The sequence below is a fragment of the Arvicanthis niloticus genome, chromosome 23 (genome assembly GCF_011762505.2).
Source record: "Arvicanthis niloticus isolate mArvNil1 chromosome 23, mArvNil1.pat.X, whole genome shotgun sequence".
In the NCBI taxonomy this organism is placed as follows: Eukaryota; Metazoa; Chordata; class Mammalia; order Rodentia; family Muridae; genus Arvicanthis; species Arvicanthis niloticus.
In genome coordinates, this window is record NC_133430.1 from 7,279,896 (window position 1) to 7,302,615 (window position 22,720).

General features: G+C 40.9%; 1 protein-coding gene across 13 annotated transcripts in view; it reads right to left on the minus strand.

The window, feature by feature from the left end:
- The window catches only part of Mark3 (microtubule affinity regulating kinase 3), a 90,277-nt gene that overhangs the window by 62,250 nt on the left and 5,307 nt on the right, over positions 1 to 22,720 (minus strand). For 12 of the 13 annotated variants that reach the window (XM_076921090.1, XM_076921089.1, XM_076921087.1 and 9 more), the window contains exons 2-3: positions 10,650 to 10,841; positions 672 to 725 (exon numbers count right to left, since the gene is read on the minus strand). In XM_076921090.1, the coding sequence (XP_076777205.1) occupies positions 672 to 725; positions 10,650 to 10,841 (246 nt within the window). Of the gene's footprint in view, positions 1 to 671; positions 726 to 10,649; positions 10,842 to 22,720 lie in introns of those variants that run through there. The other variant, XM_076921092.1, reaches the window with a different exon arrangement.

Consider the following 22,720-nt stretch of genomic DNA (forward strand, 5'->3'; position numbering starts at 1 on the left):
AGCTCTCTCTAGGTTCCTATGAACTGTGAGACTTGTCTCACTATTAGTAAGTTCAGAAGCACCACTCAAAAGTCTCACAACATGCCAAATGTCAGCTGAACAAGGATGACACCTGAATAGATATGCCAAACTGGACAGAACAAAGCAGGAAGCCTCAGCCCTACACCAACCTACAGATGGCTGAGAGCTGGGAGCAGCACTGGGCCTGGACAGACACAGTTTTGAAGATTACAGTGTGAGCTGTGAGAAATGCAAGCCTCACTTGTTTCAAGTGAGCTCAGTTTGTATCACTTTAGGAAAGTGTATGTCTCAAATGAAAATATTTTCATATGTTGTTTTTTTTTAAATTCCCTCTTAAGTCAAACATTTAAAAAAAAAAGCTGCCCTCAAACCCAACTATTTTTATGAAAATATTTGCTTAAGTTTTGGGAGGGCAGGGGATGCCTAATTAGAAAGCCCAGAGTATCCTTAAAACTTGAGGGGTGGTTCTGCCTCTGCTTTGCAAGTGCTGGGGTTACAAGCATACAATCATCATGGCCAACAAGCTACACTCACTGGAGGAACAAAAAGCCTTGTTGCACTAACTACTGATAGTTAAAGATTTAAGAGGCAAATTACACAGCAATTCAAACAGAATGTTTTAAAAAATATTAAATACTAAATCAACATACCTTTTGTAGACTTGTTGGATTCAACTGAGTTTTGTCAATTATTTTTATTGCAACCTAGAAAAAAAGTATTTACATATTTTTAGAACTTGCTAATTATAGACTTACCAGTAACAGTTTTGTAAATTCTCATACATATGGCATTGTTAAAAAGCAATCAAAACAGCAAATCCCAGCTGGTTATGACAAAGCAATTAGAACTTTATAAGACTATTATATGATTATTAAGACCAACTCATGAGAACCTTATGCAAATGATATTATAACATTTTAAATACTCATTACTTACATAGGAGGTAAAATTACCTACTCTATTCTTCCCTCAAAATATTACAGAATGAATACTTCAAAAAATTATATACAGTGTAGCCAATCTCTTTCCTTTGGGGGTAGCAGTGCTGGCTAGACAGACTCTCACTCATGCTAAACGAGTGCTCTGCTACTGACCTTCATCTCCCATCCCTACTTTGCTATTTACTGAAACTGATTTTAGCAGACTTTGGAATCCCAGGGCAGAAACCTGAAAGGAATATTCAGCCTAAAATACCTGTTGGAGTGTCTCGCACACAGAGCTTTTGTAAGTAATGAAGTAAGTTGGTACTGAATCTGAAAACATCTAGCAACGCAAGAAACCCACTTCAGACAGAAGACCTGGTAAGACCCAGGCATCTGTCCTTCTAGTGCCAAGGACACTTCAGGTGAGTAAAGTTAAGACCAGTCTGAGGAACACTCAGGAATCTATCTCAAAGAACAATGGAACAGTCCCTGAGACTGTTAAAGAAAGCTCCAAACCAATCTGTGGGCTAACCATGCAAAACATATACAGAGGCAATAAAGGTGTCACTTGGCAACTTTTGTTCAGAAAGAGCATATATTAGCAAATAGTATTTAAGGCAAAAACAAACAAAACCCCACTAGCACACAGGGAGAAACTATAGCTTCTAATAATACGTATTTCTTACTTAAAAGGAAAGGTATCAGTTTCACTAGTGTTTAGTAAATGGATGCATGCATATCCTTACCTGGTAAGCTTATCACCTGTTGCATTAAAAAGGCTGGGAGAAAAGTCCTGTGTTAAGGACATATTCATACCATGCACAAGGCCTTGGGTTTTGACTGATACCCAGCAACAAAGAAGGAAGGGAAGAGTAATTTTTAAAAAAGCTCTACAGATTATGTGTGTCAAGTGTTAACAAGTGGAGGGAGACTTAAGAAGAAAAGGATCAGCTATGAGTAGAGTATGAACTGAATTCAGCTTCCCACTTAAGGTGCCGATCAGTAAACAGACTGCTTTATAAGATGCAGGAGAGCCCATTTCCCACTGTGCATCCTGTAGAACTCATATCCTGCAAACCCACTGAAAAAAAGTACAGCAGTCAAAGTCTGGGACAGGAACTTGTAGACTTTCCATGCCAATGATTCTCAAACTTCTTGGTGCCTTTACATCCTTAAGGATTATTGATGACCCTAAGTCTGGGCTGTATCTGTCAATATTTACCACATCATAAATGAAAAAAAAATTATAAAAACAAGCATCTACCCATTCATTACAAAATAACAATAAACCCATTGTGTTACCATAGCAAACTTAATGGAATTCCTTTTGTTTTTAAAACAGGGTCTCCCTATATAGCTCTGTAGACTAGGCTGGCTGACTTTACCGAGATCTGCTTGCCTCTGCCTCCTGAGTGCTGGGATTAAAGGTGTGTGGCAACTTCTGGATATATGCGTCATCTTTTGTGATACTCCTTATCATGTGGCCTCTGGAAAAATCCTACTTTCTATTTGTGTGAAAATTTAAAAAGTAGTTCGAGGCCAGCCTGGTCTACAGAGTGAGTTCCAGGACAGCCAGGACTATACAGAGAAACCCTGTCTCGAAAAACAAATAAACAAACAAACAAACAAACAAACAAACACCAAAACAAAAAAAATTAAAAAGTAAATGGTTTAATAGTATTAGTACAAAAAATGTTTTTAAGATTTATTTTTGTGCCCAGCTTGGTAACTCACACCACACCTTTAATCCCAGCACTTGGGAGCCAGAAGCAGAGCTCTATGAGCTCGAGGCCAGCCTGGTCTTACGGCACAAGTTCCAGGACAGCCAACACTACACAGAAAAACCCTATCTTCAAAAACAAAAAGTATCTGTCTGTGTGTCTGTCTGTCTATCTACCTACTGTGTATGTGCACACATACATGCTACTGATGACAACTGTCTGAAGTTAATTCTCTCTTTCCACTATTGTGGGTTCCAGGGATTAAATTCAGATTATTTGATGAGACAAAGACATAGGAACCTTTACCCACAGAGAACCATCTTGCCAACCAACACCTTATGATTTTTAAAAATTACTGAACTTGGTCAAAAATAAATTACTGATTAGCTATGAACCTGTTAGCCTCTAGGAATAAAAGAAACATTGCAGCAATAATTCTGACTCCAGGGTGAAAAGACTACTTTTTTCTGCTCCACAGAAACACAGAATAGAGAGAAATGTGGAGAATGTATATACATGCATTTATAAAAAAGTCAAAATACTAGTTCCATATTTGGGAAATATAAATTTAAGTGGAAACTGTGCTCAAAAAGAGAAAAATTATTTGCTGGTAGGATATTTGAATATTACCTATACATATCTCCTCTGGGAAGGAGACAGGCTATTTATTAATCTTTACAGACCAAGTTGTTCTGCAGTTAGGTAGTTTCCTCTGAGACCAAGACATTCCATCCTGTAATGAAGCCCCTTCAAGCAGGGGGATAAACAACTGAAAATAGTTTCAGGAAGTCCTGGAAACTGACCAGATTCACTAGGCCCCTCCTTGCCAGAATACCACAATAAAACCTGAGAGTAAAACCAGCCAGGGTTACACAGAGAAACTATCTTGAAAAACAAAACAAACAAGACAACAAAAACCTGAAGAGTCCTTCTCAGATAAATGGAGTTCAGCTTCAAAGAAGGCTCTTGAGACAGGCCAGCAGTGGCAGGCACCTGCAGAAGACACTCTCCAACCAACTGAACTGCCTGAAACTCCATGTTTATAGTGTGCTCCAGGTTCCCACCAATGCTGGGGTGGCTTTAGGGATATGACTGTCTGAGTCATTTCTGTTCCTGGAAGTAACCCCTCACCTCTATTCCTGTATGTAACCCAAATAAGACTTAGAATTCACCAAGCTGGACTGTGGTGGTATGTACTTTGGTTTGTTATGAACTCCCTAACTGGGGTGAGATTTTTGTGTGTTGTCTCCCCAGGAAAAGTTTTGTCACACAAAGAGCGTGCATGGTACTTAAGTTTGTTGAGCTGATCTAAGGCCTTGAATACTCATAATAAGCAACAAAGATATATTAAAAATGGAGGTAGGACATAGAAAAAACATGATCTCCAGCATTTTAAATGTACACTAAAGTAGAATTTTCTTCAGACTTGTTCTTTTTATGACTTATATTTAGTTTTACATGCACTGGTAATATTTGCCTTTGTGTGTCTGTGTGAGGGTGTCGGATCCCCTGGAATTGGGAGTTGCAGACAGTTGTGAGCTACCATGTGGGTGCTGGAAATTGAAACTGGGTCCTTTGGAAAAACAGACAGTGCGGTATACTTAACAACTGAGTCATTTCTCCAGCCCCCAAACTTTATTCTCATGAGCATTTTTATATGGTGTATTTGGAATTTCTTTCTTTTCTGGTCATCATCTTCATTCTCAGGGAAAACCTGGCAGTCTGTCACTTTCTTCTGACACTTGGGTTTTCTAAGCTTAATATTCCTCTTCACAATTGCTAGCTTTCTTCTGGTTATAAATCACACCTTCCTATCCTAAAGAGTCTCTCTCTCTCCTGTTTCTGTTCTTACATATTTCATATTCAGGAACTGCTTTGTTTGGGGGTTTCTGGGAGTTTGAGGGTTTTATGAGACAGAGTTCCTCTGTGTAGTCCTGGCTGTCCTGGAACTCACTCTGTAGACCAGGCTGGCCTGAACTCAGAGATCTGCCTGCCTCTGCATTCTGTGTGCTGGATTACTGCCCTGCACAGCCACTGCTCTTAACTCCTGAGCTATCACTCATTCAGGGACTACTTTTCAAAAAAGGTCAAATATGTTGTATACAGCTCCACTAAAGTATATGAAAGTCCTCAAAGCTGCTGTGAGTGAAAGATAATTATTTAACATATATACACAGCAAGAAACCTGATGAGAAAATTCTCAATTTCTTTTTCCCCAGATAAACCTTGAGATCAGGAAGAAAGGGCGACTGACTATAGGGTATGATCACTGTGGTATATCAGACAGGTCAAGGCTAGAGAGGAGATTACAATTCATTCTCAAGCAGTGGGTGGGGTTTGGGGAAGAGTGGTACAAAATGAAACCACCAAGGTTCCCTAGGTGAGGGAAGAAGATTGTACGTGTCACATCCTGTATCAAGTTCTGGGAATTTTTATTCAGTAACTCTAACTCCAGAAACCAAGTGAGAGTTTGAAAACAGAAATGAAGATGCTCACGGAGGAGAGCAGGTCACGCAAACACTCCTTCTACCCTCCTGATCCAAACATTTGAGCCAGAGAGGTGTCCAAGCATCCAAAACCATTAAGAGAGCAGTCAAATGTATGTAGTATTCTTGAAGAGGGCCTAAGTTCAGTCAACTCCCAGCGACCAAGTTCAGCAACAGACAACCACCTGCAATCTGAGTGTGGCAGAATCTAATGTCTTTGACTTTCTTGGGCACCTACACCCATCAGTACAAAACTACATAGACAGTATACACACACATGTAATAAAAAAAAATCTTTAATGATAAAAAAAAAAAAACCCTCTAAATCCCTTAAGCTCTCAATAGCCTGAATACTAGTCTACTTAAGCTGATATAATAAATACCACCAACTGTAGCTTAAACAACAGAAATTCACTTCTTCTCTTTTTAGAGGATGACATTCGAAATCCAAGTGCCAGCAGGGAGGTTCTGGGGAGGGCTTTGTTCCTAGCTCCAGATAGTTTCCTTCTCACTGTGACTTCATGGGCACAAAACAGTGAGGGAAGACAGAAAAATACAAATGATTCTCTGTTGTCTCTTTTTACAAAAACACAAATACTACTTATTAAGGCCCTGGGTTCAAGATTAATGAGTTCAGCAGGGGACAGGAGTGAGGCACGGAAACAAAGCTGAAGAACTAGTGGTCACTGGGACAAGCTGCTGTCCTCCAACCCTGCTCCAGGCAGAAGAGAGGATCCCTACCTAGATGAATGTAACATACCCAGAGAAGAGATAAAGTGTCAGGGGTCTCCGTAAAACTACCCTACACCTGCCAATGGCAAGCCTAGTGGCCATATCCTGTACACATGAACACAACCCACTTCTTAGAGCTCCAACTTAAACAGATAGCCAGAGATGACCAGATTGCAAAAAGACAGTTCATACAAGTAAGAAATGCTGCCCCCTTGTGACCACATAAGTACAAAGACAGACACACACACACCCAAGACAGAGTCTCTCTGTGTATCCTGGCTGTCTTGGAATTCACTCTGTAGACCAGGCTGGTCTCAAACTCAGAGCTCTGCCTGCCTCTGCCTTTGCCTCTGGAGCAAAGACTAAAGGTGTGTGCCACCACAGTTGTCAATTTTTTTTTTTAAGATTTACTTTTTATTAATTTAAGTTTTGTGTGCTACGTATGTGCACATGCTCTAGCCTAGAGTTTACATGACCTGATAAGACTACTAGGAATCAAGCTTGGGTCCTCTAGAGAATAGTCCATGCTCAACCACTGACCTATCTCTCCAGCCCCAAATAAAATTTTTAAAAAAATAATCTAGAAACCAAAAGTTACCAGAAGTACATAAGAGACAGAAGCAGGAGGATAACTGTGAGCTGAAAGCTAGCTTAGTCCACATAGTAAGTTTCAATCAAGGCTATACAGTCAGTCTCTGTCTTACACACACACAGACAAAAAACACACACACACACACACCCCAGATCTAATAGACAACCAAAACACAAAGAGTTTAATCACTAATATTTTAAAAGAACAAATAGATAATAAATGAGGACTGGTGAGACAGCTCAGTGGGCAAAGGCACTGTGGCCTGCTAAGTCTAATCCCCAAAAGCATAGTGGAGGGGGGGGGGATTCAATTCTCACAAATTGATCTCTTCTACATGTGAACAATGACACATGCACTTATGCACATATGTTCATACATATGCACACATATACATACATACTAGATATAATTTTTTTTAAAAAAAGGGTATAAAAAGGAAGTAAAAATATGCATAATGGGGGTTAGAGATAGCTCAAAAGTTAGAAGCACTTACTTCTAAAGAAAAGGACCCAGGCATCAAAAAAAAAAAGAAAGAAAAAAGAAAAAAGAAAAAAGAAAAAAAGAAAAAGAAAAAAAAAAAACCCAAAAGAAAAGACAGGCATGGTACCACACACCTTTAACCCCAGAACTTGAGGAGCAGAGGCAGGTGGATCTCTGTGAAGATAACCTGGTCTATAGATCGAGTCCCTGGATAGCCAGGGCTACACAGAGAACCCGATCTCAAAAAAACAAAACCAAAAAGTTCTCCGCACTTACATGAGACCCCACACTGTCTGTAACTTCATTTCCAGGGACTCCTAGAAGCTTTCTTTTGGCAGTGCACATACTGTAAGTAAAACACTCACACATGAGCTGGAGAGATGGCTCAATGGTTAAGAGCACTGACTGTTCTTCCAGGTCCTGAGTTCAATCCCCAGCAACCACATGGTGGCTCACAACCATCTGTAATGGGATCTGATGCCTCTTCTGGTGTGGCTAAAGACAGCAGTGGTATACATGATATATATCATATGTATATGATATATATCTATATCATTTTTTAAGAAGAAATAACAAAACAAGGGCAGCCTGAATTTGAACCCTAAAATCCACAGTGGTAGGAGAGTGGCTCTAATCTTTACACATGCAGTGTTGTGCATGCCTGTTGGGAGCCGACTTTAGCAGAAAGCGGCTAGATCAACTTTGCAGCCATCTGGAACCATATACCCTGACGAAAGATTTGGTTTTCAATAGCCTACAACAGCTGAAGCACACTCTGATATCCCACATATTTTGTGTTGCTGTTTACTGGCCCCAGCTGCAAGGTGCACTTGGTGGCCACGCCTGCAAGGCATGCAGTTCACGTGCTGTCCACGTGCTATCTACACCATACATGCTTATAAGGCGCATGTGCTATCCACGCCTGCAAGGCATTGCGGTGCACGTGCTGTCCACGCTATAGACGCCTGTAAGGCTTACGTCATATCAACACCTGCAAGGCACGTGGCATCCACGTGCCTACAAGGCACGTGGCAAAAGCCTATAAATAGCTCAGAATTCCCTTCAATAAAAGAGACTTGATCAGAATCTCTGTCTTGTCTCCATTCTTCGCGTCTCTTCCCCTTTATCCCCCCCCCTCTCTCTCTCTCTCTCTCTCTCTCTCTCTCTCTCTCTCTCTCTCTCTCTCGCTAGACCCTGACCCTCGGAGCGGAACGGGCAGTACGGGCTGCAACACGTGCCCATGCTCATGTACACTCTGATAAGAACAACAGTACTGCTATTAGAAATATCCAAATAGGGATCACTATTATGCCCATAAGTCTGTTTTTTAAAAACGGTATTTCCTGATTTATTTAACTGGAAGCTAACCTTTGAATATTCTTTTTTTTTAAAGATTTATTTATATATATGAGTACACCATTGCTCTCTTCAGACACACCAGAAGAGGGCATCAGATCCCATTACAGATGGTCGTGAGCCACCATGTGGTTGCTGGGAATTGAACTCAGGATCTCTAGAAGAGCAGTCGGTGCTCTTAACCACTGAGCCATCTCTCCAGCCCAAGTTTCTTTTTTGTTAAGCCAAAAGTTAATGTCTATAACTGTAGAAATTCTCTTGGAATAGAGAAAATTTTAAAAAACAAAATTTTTGCTTTCTACATAATAACTTGTATGATGTTTACATATTCTGATCATACCTATAATAGAAAGGAGAAAGCGAAAAATAATTTTGACTAAAGTTTTTGAAAACTGAGAAAAACCTTATTAAGTCACTATGGTCACCTTCTGGAGAAAGACTACAATAAAAGTAAGCACAGTAGACCAGACTCCAGCAAACATTGTTGGTCTGTCTGTCTGTCTGTCTGGTTAACCTCTAAGCTCAGGAAACTGAAGCAAACAACTGGGAATGGTAGGCATTAACGTGGTATGTCAAGAACTCATCATCTTGCTGGGCCGAGGTGGCACATGTCTTTAGTCCCACCACTCGGGAAGCAGAGGCAGGCACATCTCTTGGTTGGAGGCCAGCCTGGTCTTTAGAGTGAGTTCCAGGACAGCCAGGCTACACTGAGAAACCCTATTTTGAGAAAGAAGAGAAGAGGAGGGGAGGGGAGGGGAGGGGAGGGAAAAAAAGAGCTTATTATCTCTAGAAAACTCCACTCTAGGATAACAGGGATGGCTTCCCCCTTTCAGGGTGTTTTCAGATCTTAAGCAGGAGACTCCACATTTCCACAGGAATATAGGCACTAAAACTGGGAACTGACAAGAGGCATATTTTCCTTTGCTGTCTTAAGATTCTAGTTTAGGGTAAACAGGGCTTCCCAACCTTTTACAAGTTCTAGCAAGAACAAAATCTAGAAGAGCTCACGGACACATGGCAGAGGTCTGTCAAGAGAGTAGGGCTCAGGCTGGGTGCAGCGGTGCACAACTTTAATCTCAGCACTTGGGAGGCAGAGGAGGGTAGATGTCTGAGTGAGGCCAGCCTGGTCTACATAACAAGTTCCAAGTCATTCAGAGCCAAAGCAAAGGAAAAAAGAACTGGCTCTTATTAACTGCTTCTCCATCTCTATATTCTCTAAGCCAGTGGGGTTCTAGAGGTCGGCCATGTGCCCTGATTAGCCTGGCCACCTTCTGTGTGAATGCAAACACTCTCGTGGGTTTGGTTTTGTTTGCCATTTGGCTGCATTTTAATGTTATGGATCAAATGAATAACTACCTCTAAGAAGTACAGACAACCACTAGGTTCCTGAACTGGTTGTACTTAGAAGGTTTACTAATTTGTTTTGTTTTGTTTTTGAGAAAGGGGTTTCTATGTGTAGCCCTGACTGTCCTGGAACTTAATCTGTAGACCAGACCTGCCTCGAACTCAAAGAGATCCTATTGCCTCTGCCTTCCAAGTGTTGAGACCAAAGGTATGTACCACCACACCCAACCAGAACATCTTTTTTAAAAAGCATCTTTCAATCACACAATTATAGTCATCTGACTGGTATTTATTATGCATATAACAAACAAATACCAAGCATTTACCATTAGAGTATCAGAGGGAAAGACAAGTCAATCAATAAGATAAACCTGCTTGTGTAAGGGAGGTATCAGGATTTTTAAGGAGTCTAATGCTTGAGGAAAGGGGTGTGCCAATTATTTCTCAGAAGTAATCCCTACAAAGAAGGATAAAGAATACTTCAGGCAGACAACAGGTGCCAAGACCTAGATACAAGAACTCAAAGCAGAAAAGAGGCTCTATACCATACAAGAAGATGCAAAGAGAAAGTTAATTCTGTGGTTTCCTTATATGAATGTTGATAAAGAATGCAAGAGAGGAAACAGCCAGGATCACAAAAGCTGGGAAAACATGTGCCTTCTGGCAAACCTGGCCAACATGGCTACCAGAAATCCTCAGAAAAGGAAGGAAACCTGTGGGATAAGCCTGCATATACAGACAACCATTGATCTACAAGTAACATGAACATATGGGCTTATATACAGAAGTGCATACATGTAGTTAGAGACAATTTTATTGATTTTTTTTTTCCACTGAAAAAAGACACAGAATTACTAATTTTTCAAGTTAGATCATTCACTTGGTGCATCTACAGCAAAAGGAAAGCAGAACTGCCCAGTTGTTATTGATGTATCCTGGTCCTTAAAAGATTAGCAGGACAAATACCACAGTAAAAGCAAGCACGAGCATTTACCTCTCTGCCTGTGAGGATGTGTCTTGCCAATTTCACTTTTGCAAAGTTCCCCTTGCCGATTGTTTTCAATAGTCTGTAGTTTCCAATGTGAGGCTGTTCATCTGCACAGGAAGCTATTGAGTTTCTACACCGAGCTCCAGAGCGCCCAGTTCGGGAGGTGACTTCTTGCCTTCCGTCTCCATGTGAAATGTGCTGAAACGTAATGTACACAAAAACAAGGAAGTGAGAGGACACACAGTACTGCCAAGTTCTAGGAGCATCTAGTGGTTAGAAACAAAACATCAAGGCTTTCATTGAATCCTAAAGGACTGAAGCACGTGATATAAATTTAAGAGGAAAACAAGAGACTGTTACAAAAACATTATCAAGTGTTATAGCTCTATCTAGTGTTCTGAGAGCTCAGACAACTCCAGTTGATGATTTTTCCAATTTATCACGGTACAAAAGCATACACGGAGTACATTTAGTAGAAAAACTGTACTTCAAATTTTGCATTGCAACTTTTTCCTGAGTCATTGGTGCACAGTGTAACAGTCTAAAAACACCATGTGCACCGTGTGGTCTGCCTTGTTTGGGGGGTGGGGGTGGGGAGCGGGAGTGTGGAATACAGGTATTCAATTAAATTACCCAAGATATACAACACAACACTTTCTTAAGAAATATGTTCGGCCGGGTGGTGGCGGCGCAGGCCTTTAATCCCAGCACTTGGGAGGCAGAGGCAGGCGGATTTCCAAGTTTGAGGCCAGCCTGGTCTACAGAGTGAGTTCCAGGACAGCCAGGGCTACACAGAGAAACCCTGTCTCGGGGGAAAAAAAAAGAAAAGAAAAGAAAGAAAAATATGTTCATTTTAAGTGATTTTTGCAAAATTGTAGGCTAATTTAAAGTAGGCCAGTTTAACTAAGATGTAAAATTTGGTGGGTTAGGGGTAATCATTAGACATCTGCAAGAAAAATTACTACAATGTAACCCCTGTCAGCAAAGGAACATATATTTTGAATAGGTGACTATCATATAAAACAGACTTCATTCTCTGTAGCAGCATCTGTATGTCTGATGCTCACCATACACAGCCTGTATAGAAACAGATGTTAAACGTCACCATTCGGTGATGAAAATGGGACCAATAATCAATTAGTAAGAAATCTATTTTTTGTTACATTCTTTTTTTTAATTTATTTTATGAACTATTTTCATTTTAGGGCTTTTGGAGTTTTACTGATTTTTTGTTGTTCTTACTGCTGTTGGGTTTTTGTTTTGTTGTTAGAAGAGCTGTGTGTAGGGCTGGAGAAGTGGCTCAATGGTTGGTGCCCTCCTGCAAAGGACTTGGGTTTGAGTCCCAGCACTCACATACTGGCTCAAAACCATCTCTAACTCCAGTTCCAGGGGGTCTGATGCCCTCTTCTGGCCTCTACAGACATTAATTACACACATGGTGTACAAACATGCATGCAGGCAAAACCTTGAAGCATATTAAATAAAGAAATCTAAAACAACTAAAAGAGCTAAATGTTATAAGTTACTTTCTTTAGAAATACGTGTGCGTGTGTGCGTGCATGCATGCATGCATGCGTATTTTTTAAGTTTTATTTTAACTTAACAAATATGGTCTCAACCTGAAGTTGAAAGTCCTACTTCAGTATCTCCCAAATAAGCCACCAAGTTTACAAACTACAAATTCTTTTAGAATATTTATGTGTATGATTATTTTGTCTAAATGTATGTCTGTGTACTGCATGTATGTATGCATGCAGTGGCTGAGAAGATCCAAGGAGGTCTTATGGCAAAACAAGGGCATCAGACCCTCTAGTCTCTTGTTTATAACACAATACACATACCATATACATCTTGTCTAGTCCTGAAAACATAAGCCATATCCTTAACTCATAGGAAAGGTTTTCCAAATGTTAAAAATAACCTACAAAGCCAAATTGTGACAGTAAGTGGCTATTCTTTCAAATTTTGTACTTTAGATACACAAAGTCAATTTTTACTTTTAAAAATATCTAGAGGGGAAAAACCATCTAGGGACCCTGGTGTGGTAGCACACAACTTTAATCTCAACACTTGGGAGGCAGAGATAGATCTCTGAGACCTAGGCCAGTATGGTGAAAGTAGAGTGAGTTCTAGGAGAGCCTGGGCTACACGGAGACTCTGTCTGAGGTTGGGTGGTTAGGATATTATTTCACTTTCATTTTAGGACTCCATAACACTGACCAATTTATGGCTTAAAAGAAAAACTATTAGCAAACCAGGATTAGAATAAACCTTCCTGTGATACATGCTTTTAATGCCAGCACTTGGGAGGCAGATGCAGGCAGATCTCTGTGAGTTCGAGGCAGCCTGATCTACACAATTCTAGCACAACCTACCCTGTCTCAAAAACAAAAGAATGGACCTTCCTTGATGGGGTAAGAATTACAGAATCACAGACCATACCCAGCTGATAATCCCATTACTATCATGCTGGCCCTCTGTTCTCCTTGCAGTGTATTAAATAACCTGTTTCTTCCCCCCCCACACACACACACACCTTTTATGGATACAAGGCTTCAAACTTACTATATAACTGAAGAATGACTGAATTCCTGATCCTCCTGCTTCCATCTCCCAGCAGCTATTCCAACAAATATTACAGTTAAAGATAAAAACTTCAGAATCTACTCTCTCCTCCCTCCCCCTTTCATTTACTCCTACCTCTCCGGACTCATTGCTGCACCCAGGTTGGTTACAAACTTTGTCTCAAACTCTTTAGTATTGGGAATACAGGCATGTACCACCACATACAAGAATCATCATCTTGTATTTTCTTTCTTCATTTTAATTCTTTTTTGGATTTAGTTATTTTCTATGTTTTCCCCACATGTATGTATGAGCATATGTGTGCCTCATGCCCATGGAAGACAGAAGAGGGTGTCCCTCCTCTCTGCAAGGATCTCCTGTAAGTTAGGAGTGTTTGTGAGCCACATATCAGTGACAGGAACCAAACTTAGGTGGCTCTTAACTTTTGAATATCCAGTCCCAGAATAATTTCTTTTAAGAAATATAGAGAATCTAATTTGTGCATCTTTCATCCAAAAGTATATACTTAAAAGGTTTCAGACACCAGAGAATGTCTGACTTAGCATTAAGGATGCTCAACAGGTAGGGCTGCTGCTGTTGTGGTGGTTGTTGTTATTGCTGTTGCTGTTCTTGTTGCTGTTGTTGTTGTTTTGGTTTTTTCCTAATTCAATCTAATATATTTCCAAGCCAGGCATGGTGGCACACGCCTTTAGTCCAAGCACTCAAGAGGCAGAGGCAGAGGCAGAAAGATCTCTGAGTTTGAGGCCAGCCTGGTCTACAGAGCAAGTTCCAGGACAGCCAGGGCTACACAGAGAAAACCCTGTCTTGGAAACAAAACAAAAACCCAAAATCAAATCTAATATATTTCCAAATATTTCAACATGTAATATATAATATTTTATTCATTCATTCATTCATTTGTTTGTTTGTTTGTTTGTTTGTTTCAAGACAGTGTACCTAAGTGTAACAGCACTGGCTCTCCTGGAATTCAGAGATCCCATCTGCCTCTGCTTCCCAAATGCTGGAATTAAAGGCCATGCCTGGAACAACTGTATTTTTTAAAATATTGTCTTTCAAGCTGAAGAGAAAACAAAAGCATAGTGCTTTGCTGTGCAACCATGAGAACCTGAGCTGAGACCAAGAATCCACACAAAAAAGCCACGCACTGTGGTTCAAGTTGTAACCCCAGTGCTGAGGGAGTAGAAGTACAAGGATTTCTGGGCCTCACAAAGTTAAGGACTGACTGGTGAGATGGTCAGTGGGTGAAGGTGCCTGCTGCCAGGCCTGATGGCAGGAGTTTAATCCCAGGGCCTGGGAAGGCAGATGGAGGGAACTGATTCCCCACAAATCGTCCTCTGACCATGTCTGCTACACCACACATATTCCCACATATAGAAATGTGAAACACATTAACACAAAAATAAAAGAAGGTGGACAGCATCTGAGTAGACCCGAGGAATTTTAACTAACTTCTAACCTCTATAAACTCCCACGCGTATCTGCATATGTAATGAGATACAAGTGCACCCCTCCACACATACACAAATAGTGTATGTGAAACTGGTAGTAGTGATCAAATACCACTAGCAGTATATTTAGTTATTCAGAGTTTACTGCTGATGTTTGTTTGGACTTTTGTGTCTTTTCCATTTTGTCCTTGCGTTCAGTCACTAAGTGTTCTGCCACTGATCTCTCTAGGCTGTTCATTATCAAAACAACTCAAAGAATAAACAGTAGCTTTTGGGTTGCCACAACCTCCTCATCATGGCAGCCTGTCTATCTCAGTATAAGTCAGACCATATTGTACTTTTATCCGTCCTGAGGTGGCCTTCACTATACAGCCTCCACTGGTCTGCATTTATAACCTGTCTACCTCAGCTGCCTCACTGCTAAAATTAACGGCATGCATCACCATACCCAGCGCAAAAGCTTTCTAGAACAAAAAATGTTTTTAAATAATTTAAAAAAGATCTAAGTAAGCCAGGTATGGTTCCAGAACTAGAAAGAAGGCTGGCACAAATCAAGGTCAACCTGGTGGGCTACATCTCAGGTTGTGTAGGCCAGCCAGTACATAACAAACCTTGCCATTAAATTAAAAAAAAAAAAAAAAAAAAAAAAAAAAACCTGACAAATTAGGAAAATACCTATGTACAGAAGAGATAATATATTGAATTTATTATAAGTACTAATCATAAATACAACTTTGTAGAAAAATTAATAATCAGATTTTAAAATCTAATCAACTAAAAGATGGTAAAGTCAGAAATGAAAGAGAAAGGGCCAGAAATGTAGCTCAATGGTAGAGTACTTGCCTAGCGAGTGCAAGGCCCTGATTTCTATCACGGCATTTTAAAAAGGGGGTGGGGGTGGGGTGAGGATGAAAGAATATGGAGAAGTTAGGAGGGTTGATGGGCAGGACCAAAAGATGTGAAGAGAAGAGATGTTAATCAGGATCCCTTTAGCTTTCTCACAACCCTTTAAAGTGTTTAGCATTTCTTCTACAAAAAATTAACTACATATAGGTCGGCACAGTGACACAAGCCTTTAATCCCAGCTCTCAGAGGCAGAAGCATCCAGATCTCTGTGAATTTGAGGCCAGACTGGCTTACACAGAAAGTTCCAGAGCTATATAGTAAGCCTGTCTCAAAGAGAGAGAGATGGATGGAAAGACACAACTAGACAAACATACATCTTGAGAGAAGTTTTTTTAGTTGGTTGTTTTTGTTTTTCCCCGACAGGGTTTCTTTGCATGGTTCTGGATATCCTGGAACTAGGTTTATGGACCAGTCTGACCTGGAACTCAGATCCTCCTGCCTCTGCCTCCTGAGTGCTTAGGATTAAAGGCCTGGGCCACCACTGCCCAGCTTGAGAAATTTTTTAGTCCCATCCAAGACCATCTATTATAAACTTGGTAAATAATTAGTTCTTGGAAAATCAGTTTTATTTAAATTAAATTGTCTTTGTATAAACCTTTTAGGCAAATGATTTTCAATAAAGGGAACTTTCCAGAAAAGCACTGTAACTCAACTAAGGGGAAGGGAATTTTACTTCCACAGCGAATACTTGGCAATGATGGAGACATTTTCAGAGGTTAAGTTGAGGAGATGCTACTAATACCCGGCTGTTCCTACAACACATAGGAATGGGCCAGATGGCTCAGCCAGCCAAGGCGTTTGCTGGCAAGCCTAACAAACCTGAGACAGATCCCCAAGACTGAAGGTGAAAGGAGAGAAAGAACTTCAGAGTTGTACTCTGACCTCCACTTAGACACCATAGCACATGCAACAAGCTACCAAGAAATAATTAAGTATAATAAAAAATATTTAAATAAATCACAGAACTGCAGGCCAAAGCTTGGTATAGTAGCACATGTCTGTCTGTGCTACTGGCAAGGTTAAGGAGGGAAGAGGCCAGCTTGGGCGAGACATCGTGAGCCACAAGCAAAAACAAAACAAACTAGACAAAAGCCAAGAAACCCTAACAACAACAAAAACTGTTCAAAATATCAATCATTCCAAGGTTAAAATGATCTGCTATAGGGAAACAAAACTCCCTAAAACCCCTATCTTCTTCTCAGCTGTAAACCATCATCTCTGTCTTGTACAGAGAAACTATGGCATCATCCACTGCTCCTTCCTCTCCATGTCCCCTCACTTTTAAGTCAATCTGGGCTTCATCTTCAGTCTCTCAAACTCATCACTCCTCCCTTTCTACCATATTGCTCTCATCCTGGGAGCAGCCTGTGTCTCAGCCCTCTCTAATACAGCCTCTTCAGCTCCTCACACACACGCCAAAGGCGGAGGGTACGGCCTTCAGTTTGCACAGTTCGTCTCCTACGCCTCCTTTCATGTGCCAGGACTACTGAAAAAACAGCTCCAGATCCTTGACGCATCATGGCCGATAGCAACTTTTACTCCTCCCACCCAGGTTTTTTGAGATAGGTTCTCTATCCACCATAAAACCTTGGCTAGTCTGGAATCTCTATGTAGGCTGGCCCCAAACTGAGAGATCCATCTGCTTCTGCCTCCCAAGTGCTGGGATTAAAGGCACAGATTAAAGGCACCACCGCACCTGGCAATAGCAATGTCTCTTCTTCATTCTTTTCACCAGGCTGTCCTTCGCACCACACCTGCACTTGTCTCCCCAAGGCTTCACCTATGAGCTCTGCTTGATGAGCTCCAAGAAAGCAGGGTCATCTCAAGAGTCTATATTATCAGTACACAGAACTCTGTATGCATCAGGTGTCAACTGCTAAATAAACAAATGGCCAAGCTGACTTGTCTGGTTCAATACTGTTTGTATAGTTGAACAGTAAGACACACCAAAGAGAAACTGCTCACCTAGCACATGTAAGGCCCTGGGTTCAATTCTCAGCATGGCAAAAATAAAGTTAAATTAATTAATAAGTAATAATGGTGAAAATAACAAAATTAATGATTTTGGATTAACTCAGTTTTTGCACTGAAATACTTTATCCAGAAAAACTACAAAAGTCATCTTCGGGTGGGATTAACATTTAAAGAAGCCCTACAGTCAGTCTGGAAGGACTGTGAAAGCATTTCCTTCATAGGCATTTTTCCTACATCACAACAATGAGGGGGAGATGATGTTACTCCTTTTTTATAGATAAGGATTACAGAGATTGAAGAGCTGCTAAAGCCTCTCCCACCACACTTCTGCTGCCCTGAGGCTCCCCTTTAGCTCCACAGTGTCTCTCCTCAGCCGGCCATCTTCCTCTCCGTCATGCCTCACTTAAGCAGTCAGTCTGGCCTGGCATGCTGGCACACATCTTTACTCGGAGACAGATCTCTGAGTTCGAGGCCAGCCTGGTCTACAGAGTGAGTTCCAGGGTAGCCAGGGCTACACAGAGAAACCCTGTCTCAAAACCACCATCACCCAGCCCCACCCCCAAAAAGAGATCAGTCTAAATGTGGTGGTGCACAGCTTTGATCCCAGCCTTTAGGAAGCAGAAACAGGTCTCTGTGAGTTCAAAGCCAACTCTGGTCTATTCCAAGCCAGCCAGAGCCACACAATAAGACCTTGTTTTAAAAGAAGAAAAAAGAAAAACAACAACAACTAAAACTGAAGCAAACACAACAGATACCGCTCTGAAGGAAATATGGGGCCCATATTGCCTCCCATGTCTAGGCAAGGGTTTAATCACCAGCACCACACACAAGGAAATCGTGTGAGGTTTTAAATAAGAAAGGAGAAAGAAGGTGATCTCACTGGAGTGAAATCCAGAAGGTACAGTGGCAGAGGTGGGGTGGACCTTGAACTATCATGGTAACTGACTTTTATGTATTTTGTCAGACTTACCCTATTTATTCATCTCATCATATCTTAGTAATTCAACAAATATTTGCTTATTGGCCATCTATAATAGATAAATTATTTCTTTCTAGATATTTAGAATATTGGTAAGCAAAGCAATCCTGCAGTCAAGGAGTTTTAGTATAACATAGGAAGCATAATGAATACAGTAACTTTTGACCAAAAATTTAAAATGTCAGCATTTACTGTACTGCAGCAGTTCTCAACTTGTGGGCCTCAAACCCTTCAAAGGGGTCACATAAGACCACCTGAAAACATATTACAATTCATAACAGTAACAAAATGAAGTAGCACTGAAAATAATTTTATGGTTAGGTTAGGGGTTACACAACATGAGGAACTGTATTAAAAGGTCCACTGGTGTATGGGTTTCTAGTTCTAGACAGACTAGCTACAGCCCTGGAGTGTCCCTGAAGTGTTCCAAAAACAGCATGGAAATGCCTGGGACTACCAGTAGAGGGAGCAGGAGAGACAAGTGATATACACAAAAAGAGGAGAACAGATTGTAGGATAGTTATGTCCACTATCACCAATTCAGTTTTATAGATGAGGTGACAGAGGCACAAGAAAGAATTTATCCAAAATCATACAAAGTTAAATAATTTACCCAAGGCCACACAACAAAATATACGCAAGATTATACATCCGAAGAATCATTCCTATAAGTGCCTTTAAAATATGACCTAAAAGCCGGAGTAGTGCCGGGTGGTGGTGGTGCACACCTTTAATCCCAGCGCTTGGGAACAAACAAACAAAAAACAACAACAACAACAACAAAAAACAAACAAACAAAAAAAAGCCGGAGTAGTGACACATGCCTTTGATCCCAGCATTCAGAGCAGAGGCAGGCAGGTCTCTCTAAGTTTGAGGCCAGTCTGGTCTACATAGTGAGCCACAGGACAGCAAGAGCTATATACAAAGAAACCCTGTGTCAAGAAAAACCAAATTAATAAGAAGGGGAAAGGAAAGTAGAATACATTACCATAATGTGTAAAAGATACTTTATCATTGAATATCTTCTTTCTTCTGGTAATTTAAGAGAGGAATAAACTCCTAAGTCTCCTCTCCCAGTAAAGCTAGAATAACACAGCAGGCCTAGGATAGGTAAGGGCTGGATAAAGCAGAGGAAGAGCTGGGGACAAAATGTGAAAAGAACACCAAACCGCCTCAAAGGCCTCCCACAACAAAGGACTGCCCAGTTTAAATGACTCTTCTGGTTAAGTCTTACAGCAGTAGGCTCTGGTCTGCTCCCTTACAGGATTCTCATTCTAGAATGTACTCCTGTAGACAGTACAGTCACAAAGTACTGAGTGCATATAAAATGGCTTATACAGAATCTTGGGATCAAAATCTGTGGGCTAACTTACGCAAATTTAGTATTAAATGCTACAAATAGAAATTTTCATGTAAAATTTAACACAAATCCCATAGTATTTAGGCTCCACCCAGAAGCAACTACCAAACTATTAACAAGAAATACAGACAAAACCCCTCCTGATTTGAGCCTCAAGATTAACCACAGTTGAGTGGTTAAGTGATTAGAGGGTAGAATCCTGGTTTGGGAGCCTCTCTCTGAACATGCCTTTAATCACAGCACTTGGGAGGCAGGGGAAGGCCACTCTCTATCACTGTGAGTTCAAGGCCAGCCTCGTGGGTCTGCAAAGGGAGTACCAGGATAGTCAAGGCTACTCAAACAAACAAAAGAATCCTAGGTTGTCTGGGTGTGGTGGTGAATGCCTTTAATCTCAGTTCTTAAAAGGCAGAAGTACGCCAATTTCTTGAGTTTGAGATTAGCTTCGTAGTCTACAAAGCTAGTACCAGGACAACTAAAGCTACACAGAAAAACCCTGTCTCTAAAAAAAACAAAACAAAAGAAATCCTAGACTAAATAGTTGGACTCTTACTTAGTCAGCTTCTGTTATTCTAATAAAATACCTGAGATAATTAACTCAAGAGAAAAGGTTTATTTAGCTCACAGGTATGGCTATTCCAGAAGGTCATGATGCAGCTGACAGAGTAAAAACTGTCCACCTCATGAGCCAGGAAGAGATACAGAAAAAAGAATGCCCCTAGTGATATCATTTTTGTCTGCATATCAACTCTAAGAAAAAAGAACACACACACAGACAGGACAGAATGTCTCACACTAGAGCCCAGGCTGGCCTCAAACTATGTAGCCTAGGTTGTTCATAAATTCTGGACAAACACTTGTCTCAGCCCCTCACATGCTTCAAGTGTATTTTTTAAAGATGTATTTTATGTGCATGGATGTTCTGCCTGCATGTCTATCTGTGCACTTTATGTGTGTGTGATTCCCCAACTGTAGTTATAGCTACAAGCCATTATGTAGGTGCTGGGAACTAAAACCAAGTCCTCTGCAAGAGCAACAAGTACCCTAAACCACCCAGCCATCTCTTTCAAGTATATGGTTTAACTTCTGTCAAATGTACATGAAAGCATTCCAGGTAGATTTATTCTTCATTCATATTAGGAAGATCTGCACTCCCTGGCTCTTACAAACTCCAGGCTAGACAAACTCTAGGGCTAAAATTTGGTTATATTTTAGGATGATAAAATTTAGAAACTTTAAAAAAAAAAGATTTATTTTTACATATGAGTGTTTTGTCTACATGTATGTATATATGCATGCATGCATGCATGTATGTATGTGTGTGTGTGTGTGCAGCACCTGTAGGCCTGGTGCCTGAGGAAGTCAGAAAAGAGCATCAGATACCCTAGAACTAGAGTTGTGGATGGTTGTGAGCCACCATGTGGACTCTAAAATGAAACCTAGGTCCTCTGGAAGTGCAACAAGTGCTCTTAAAGACGAAGACAGACAGACAGACAGACAGACAGACAGACAGACAGACAGAACAAAGACACATTGAGACAGGGTCTTATTTTATAGCCAGGTTGGCCCTGACCCCACCCCACCCAACTCCATCCACCCTAGATCCTCTGCCTCTCAAGTGCTGGGATTACCCTCCATAGTTTGCTTGCCAACACAACAAACAACCCCTTTTGAAATAATGCAACAGGTACAATCAACTCATACCAAACTGGGTATATGTCTCTAAGACAGTGGTTCTCAGCCTCCCTACTGCTATGACCCTTTAATATAGTTCCTCATGCTGTGGTGACCCCCCAACCATAAAATTATATTCATTACTACTTCATAACTGTAATTTTGCCACTGTTATGAATTGTAATGTAATATTTTTGGAGACAGGTTTGACAAAGGGGTCATCAAAGGCACTGGCTGCTCTTTCAGAGGACCCAGGCTTGAATCCCAGCCCCGCCACAGCAGCACACATTCTCCAAGGGATCCAACCTCTTCTGGCTTTTGGGGGCACCAGTGACACATGTAGTATAGTCATACAGGCAAAACAATCATATATATAAGACAATAAAACAAGAAGCTTATAAGAGAGAAAAGAGATAAATTTGGCTGAGGAAGAATGCTGACCAAGTAAGCTGCCTGCAGCCGACCTGCCAATCACCAGGATCTACATGGCAGAAGGTAAAAGTGACCTCTGTGATTGTGCACATAGGGAAGATGTCACCAGGCTGCCCAGGCAGGGCTCACATTGACTGCCCTCACACAACCCAGCCCCCATCCCCCCATCGATGGGCATGTACTATCCTTCCCAGATCATACTACATAGTTGAAAAGTTAACATATTTTAGGTGTATGGGTGTTTGCCTGTATATATGAGTGTGAACCACATATACACCATTGGATCCCCTGGAACTGGAGTTACAGCTGGTTTAAAGACACCATACAGGAGCTGGGAACTGAACCTGGCTCCCTGGAAGAGCAGCCAGTGCTCTTATCCACTGAGGCATCTCTTCAGCCCCACATACTAACATATTTAAGTGAGATACTATATAAACTACTTTGTACTGTTACTTGAATATAATGAAGTAAGAACAAGTAGTAACAACTATTCCTATGTCCCACCGCCACATCTTCCTTTTAAGTCATTTAATGAAAATTCAGAGCACTTGAGGTCAGCTGACTTAAATAGGCAGTTCCAGGATCCAAGACTACATGGTGGACCCTGTCTCAAAAACAACTTAGAGAATCTGAAAACCCCATTGAATCTAGTAAAAAGTCTCTCTAGAAACCTGGCCAATCTAAAAAGAAAGGTAGCCTGGTTACAAGCTCATCTCAAATG